The 5,342-nt window shown below is 37.7% G+C and overlaps 1 protein-coding gene across 3 annotated transcripts; it reads right to left on the reverse strand.

Moving 5' to 3' along the window:
• Window positions 1-190: 190 nt before the first annotated feature.
• On the reverse strand, window positions 191-5,342 carry LOC109858531. Of its 3 annotated transcripts, none has more exons than XM_020435891.1 (9): window positions 5,262-5,342; window positions 4,420-4,582; window positions 4,080-4,268; window positions 3,915-3,989; window positions 3,758-3,826; window positions 3,467-3,538; window positions 3,339-3,395; window positions 3,041-3,145; window positions 191-2,955 (listed from the first exon to the last, which is right to left on the reverse strand). In XM_020435891.1, exons 2-9 carry the CDS (start codon window positions 4,518-4,520, stop codon window positions 780-782), a joined length of 2,844 nt encoding a protein of 947 aa, XP_020291480.1. In that variant the 5' UTR covers window positions 4,521-4,582; window positions 5,262-5,342; the 3' UTR covers window positions 191-779. The 3 variants fall into 3 exon arrangements, with proteins under 3 accessions (XP_020291480.1, XP_020291477.1, XP_020291479.1); XM_020435888.1 differs by lacking the exon at window positions 5,262-5,342 and adding an exon at window positions 4,914-5,114; XM_020435890.1 differs by lacking the exon at window positions 5,262-5,342 and adding an exon at window positions 4,909-5,114.

Raw genomic sequence — 5,342 nt, forward strand, 5'->3', positions numbered from 1 at the left:
TTCGAATAATAAAATTTGAAGTTTTTAACAACATTTATAAATACAGGGAGTCCTGTAGTACTAGCGAGCAGGAACGATTCTTCATGGGAAAAAAATAAAAAAAAAAAAAAAAAAAAAAAAAAAAAAAAAAAAAACATTCAAGACACCTTCGAGTTATTAATAGATTTAAAAAAAATACACTCTTCTCCGTTCAATAGAGCAATTAAAAATCACTTTATTAGTAAAATTACGTATACGTAATTTTTGAAAACTTTTTTTTCGAAATGGAGTATTGTGTAATTTTTTTTTTTTTATATATTAATAAATTGTTATCGAAATATATTTAAAATGCATTTAATGTTTGGCACAAAATTATCAGAGGCCAGAACGTAACAAAATTGCAAATACGTTAAAAAATTTTTTGATTTTCAAATTGAATTTGAAACGTGGTCCAAAAAAAAATTTTATCTTACATCATGCGCACACGAAGAATTACCTCCTGCTCGCTAAAATATTCTATATATTGCTCGACAGAACGGTCTTGTACGGCTGATAATCACACGCAGACAAAGAACTCATTTTTTTTCCTAATCTAATCTTTGACATAGAAACAATTAATTTCTAACGTATTATCGCGCGCTCTGCATGCAAGACAACTATACTCAATCAAAACATAACATAAAATACGACAGGAAAAAAAAAACAAATCAAACTGAATAACATAAAAAATATCAAAACAACCGTTAAATATCGTTAAAACTATAAACGCAAACAAAAGAGACAACGGGGAAACGAAACTCTCACAACTTTATCATGCTTAGGGAATTGCGCGATTCCGCGTTCTTGCAGATCTTGTTGTGTCGCGAAAGCGTGAAGTATATACGCATACGTAGAAACAACTTGATCAGAAAAGCTACGGGGAAATTCGGACAGGGCGGTTTGTAGCTGACTTGCTGCGCTAAGTGCAGCATCTGGGCGCCGAGATTCTCTTCAATCGAGAGCTCCTCGAAATTACGCATGAACGTGTCCTCCAAGCCGGAAACATAAAAGCTGAAGCCAGTCATGTCTTTGCCTTCTTTAGTGGCGTACACGGCGCAGGTGTCGCAATTGATGTGCACACGGAGGCACTCATTGAGCAGGAACTCGCACACACGCTTGAACGCACTTTTCTCAGGCAACCGCAGATCGATGTCGCGATAGTTGGTCGCCGCGACGCTCAGAGGGATCAGCGCGGTAGGAACGGGCGAAATCTCGTCGGGAAACGACGCAGACGCCAGCCGCTTGAGCATTCTCCGCGTGTTCACATCGGAATCGTCCTCATTCGTATGCTCGAGAAAGTGCTTGCTGACGAGATTCTTGAACGCGCGAGTAAACATGATGGGCGTCGGTCTGGCGCGGTTTCCACTTTGTCGTCTAATAGAGCGGAAGATGTGCTCGATGCCTTCCTGAGTCAGTCTTCTCGTGCAGAGGAAAGGGAATTGATGGCTCTTCAATACGTCCCACAGCTGAATGATCGCGTTGATCGTGATCTGCCAACGATCAAAGCACTTGATCGACTTGATGCATGTGCCATTTGGGCCGATAACTTTGATCGTTTTCAGAAAGTCCAACATTCGGTGTAGGAATGATAACTCGTGCACGTTGCCCGTAAAAGCGTGGCAGAATCTTCCGGTATCCTTTGAATTTCGATCGGGCGGTGTGGAAGAGTTCAGAAACTCGAACAACTGATCGAAATTGTCAACAAGCTCTATCGTGCCGATCGCTCGTAATGGAAATCTGCCCGCTGCGAAGTGCGCACTCAAGCCCGAGGCCACCCTGTAGCTAAACACTTCAGCGGCGTACTTGGTTTCCGTCTTTTGTTGCGCGTTAGGCTCAAAATGACCTATAGATAGTTTACTCAGTGGCACCTGCAACTTACTATCGTATTTGAAGAACTCTTCAATATCCGTCCAGGAAGCTGTCTTGTCGTGAAACTTGAGATCATATTTCATCAACACATTTCTGGTCGTTCTTATCAAACGCGGAACGTCGAAAACAAAGATTACGCTTTCATCGTCCACTTGAAATGACGGATGTTCCGCGGAAATCTCCAGTTGTCGCGACAGCCGCAGAAACGTAGGCGCCGTGCTGGTGACCAGAACACGCACGGGCACACCGATGCTCTTGAGCTTGGTAATCGCGTCGAGTATCAGATTTTTTATGACACCGGCGAAACACGTCCCGCCGTGGAAATAGTAAGCAATCGGCTGTTGCCAATCGTTAGCCAATCCACGTGCCATCAGAACGAGAGCCTTTCTTGCGAGCGTGCGTCGCTTCTCCGTACCAATATTGTGAAAACCAATTATTCTATCACGCGACAGATTGTAGAAAAGATGCGGTCGTAATTGCATTTCCTTCACACACAGACAGCAATGTCTTCTTATCGGCGGCAGCGACTTTATCTTCAAACGTAGCGCGTTCAGCACGTTGTCGTTTAAGCCGGGTGGAATGTCCCAGTTGCGGATGTGTGCCCACAACTGGCGCACAGTAGGCAACAGGCACAACGACCGATAGAATCGGTACGCATTTGGTGCCATGAAGAACAACTTAAGTGCAAATTGTCTGTTTTCGAAAGTTTTTCCGTTTTTGCGTCTCTCGCGAGCGTTGATAGACGCCAACACCACTAGGGAGGAATTGCGCGGCAACAATTCCGCATACGCCGCTTTGAATTCATCCACAATCGCGCGATAATCTTCCTTGTCTATTTTCCTCCGTTTCGCGACCGTATTTTCGATGTGAGTTTCCGAGTTTTCGATTGATCGTTTTCGCAGAAAGGTATCGATGTACAGCCACGCGTCCGGTGTCTGCGTGCACACGTGCCAGCGTATTCTCTTCGTTGACGTTTTCGGCGACGACGGCTTCGGCGACCATGACGTTTTTCTCGGTAAAAGAGGTGGTTCCCAAGTGTTGTCCGTGGCTGTTAGATCTATGATGTCTCTGTTGAACAAAACATCATTGTGCGTTGTACTTAATTTCAATTAACAAAAGACACACAAGTCAGTTTTCTAAAATCAAAACTCACTCATCAACACATTTTTCTTTGGGATGTATTTGTGATGTTGTCGTCGGTATTACCGAATTCACAGTTGTCTCTTTGACGAGTTGTACATCTTCTGTGAGTACGTTTCTATTAACAAAGAAAAACATTTTGTTTTTTTATTTCCACATTTTTTAAAACCTGGTTTCGAAATTTTGATTATTGCAAATAAATGCTTCAAATATTTATTGCAAAGAAAAGTTTCAAATATGAATAGAATCCATGTAAATTCTTATCAAAGAAGCATTTTAGATTGAAATAAATATAAATTTTTTCAACTCACTCTTTATTGTTCTCTAATTTTTCTTTTAGTAATGTTGTCTGAGACGACGGTATAGTACTACAAAAAATACATTAGACTTAACAATGGCAAACAAAACCGACTCACATCCACACAAACAGACAAATTACCTGTCATCGCATGCCTGCTTGATAGTAGCTCTTGGAAAGAGAGCTTGTAAAGGCGAAATTATAGCTGTGTCTCTGTTAAGAAATTAGTTTATATTAATTAGAAAATAATAAAATAAACAAAAAATTATGTATTTCATTACATCACGCGCGTGATGTAATAAAATACATTATTTTTTGTTTCTTTTAACATATTATGCGAAAAAAGTAATTAATACAGCATAATGTGTTAATGCTTGATATATGGCATTTAACGGTTTAAATTATTAATCGAATAATAAAATAGGAACTTGCTTGTTCTCAGGTTCGGTAAGTGTCTGAGATACCACTGATTGTGCGGATGGTGTCGATTCTAAAGAATGTCTGTCAAAAAAACGTATTACTCAATAATTCTCTGTTCCATTCTTTTGTTATAAAGGTTATAAAGGTTATAGAAAATTTGCTAGATTACCTGTTTCTACTTTCTGGTTTCAAAAATATGGTTACAAATGAAACTGGTTGTATAAACTGTGATCCAGAGTAATTACTGCAAGAAGATGGCGCATATCAGTTACTCTAACTCTTTGAGACCACATTTTCAATTTTTTAATAACTATAAATACAAATGTTTACTTACTGTCCTGGTTGTATCGGCTTCAGAAATATGGATGGCACAGCTTCCTTGTTGAGATAAATTTTTCCTTCTATGTTTCGAAATAATTCTACTCGAAAATGCAAATGGCACAAACGATAAAATCGATTAGCATATTCAGGACCTGCTGTTATTAGATCCATTCTGTCACATGCTTTAATCCATTCTAGCCATCTATTAAAAAAAAAAAAGTATAAAACTGTTATTGTACAAATTACAATTTACAATTTTGACAATTATTAAAATTGTGGCAGATAAATAACGAAGTAATCTTTAATTAAATTACAAATTTGCATTATTTATTGCACTAAATACAAGTACATACCTTTCTCTTTCTTTTGGAAATTTGAAGAAATGACGTTTTGCTATTTTTATGTTCAACATACAGCCGGGAGCAGAGCACCAACGAGTCGTACTTTCTTCCATGTTTTTTATCAAAAATAATTTATTATATATATCACAGCAACAATGATTAGCTACTTAAAAACCTAAAACAAAAAGGAGTACTTAGAGAAAGTAAATATGATACATTTATGATAGTTATAATTATATATTATATTCTGTGCGCATAATCTTTTCCTTATAAAATTCTAAACTATATATAATTTTAATATATAAAAATGTTATATAAAACAAGAGAAAGAAGAAGAGAGAAAGAGAAAGAGAAAAAGAAGGATTTTTTTCCTAGTACATTATATACAACAAAACTATATTTTATTTTTGCAATCTTATCCTGCTAGTCATCAAAAAAAAAAAAAAAAAAAAAAAAAAAAACGTAAGACGTATATATGAAACATTTACAAATGACACAAACCTGACCTGTAACGTTCATCTCTTTCGATTTCTCAAAAACACAAAATTATATTGTTCAATATTTAGACGGTATACTTTCGCGTTCCCGTAAATATAATTTTATTCCGGACGTAACTTATCAAACTCGAATAAACAAGAAACGCCAATAATCCGTTATATATGTAAACCAAATATATGTGGTCCCAAAACCGAACGAGATCACGACGATTTGCACGCAAGTAGGATCTGCGCACGTGAGATACGCACGTTCTGTTAAACAAAAGACTGCTTCGGTGTGTGCTAAACCGAATAAATGTGTGTCGCAGATTGATTCGGAATTTCGTAAAAAGCATAATGGAAGAAACAATTACTTACGTTCGGAGAAATATACAAAGCGGAAATACGCGGAGAACATGGTCATATATCATTAGGCAAACGACAACCAACAATTTCGCG

This window comes from Pseudomyrmex gracilis, unplaced genomic scaffold, assembly GCF_002006095.1.
Source record: "Pseudomyrmex gracilis isolate BER0280 unplaced genomic scaffold, ASM200609v1 scaffold_212, whole genome shotgun sequence".
Lineage (NCBI taxonomy): Eukaryota > Metazoa > Arthropoda > Insecta > Hymenoptera > Formicidae > Pseudomyrmex > Pseudomyrmex gracilis.

Coding starts and splice junctions, on each gene's coding strand:
- LOC109858531 (XM_020435891.1), bottom strand. CDS start 4,520: ATGGAAGAAAGTACGACTCGTTGGTGCTCTGCTCCCGGCTGTATGTTG. Junction 3,396..3,466: donor AAGCAGGCATGCGATGACAG/GTAATTTGTCTG, acceptor TATTTTTTGTAG/TACTATACCGTCGTCTCAGA. Junction 3,146..3,338: donor AAATTAGAGAACAATAAAGA/GTGAGTTGAAAA, acceptor CTTTGTTAATAG/AAACGTACTCACAGAAGATG.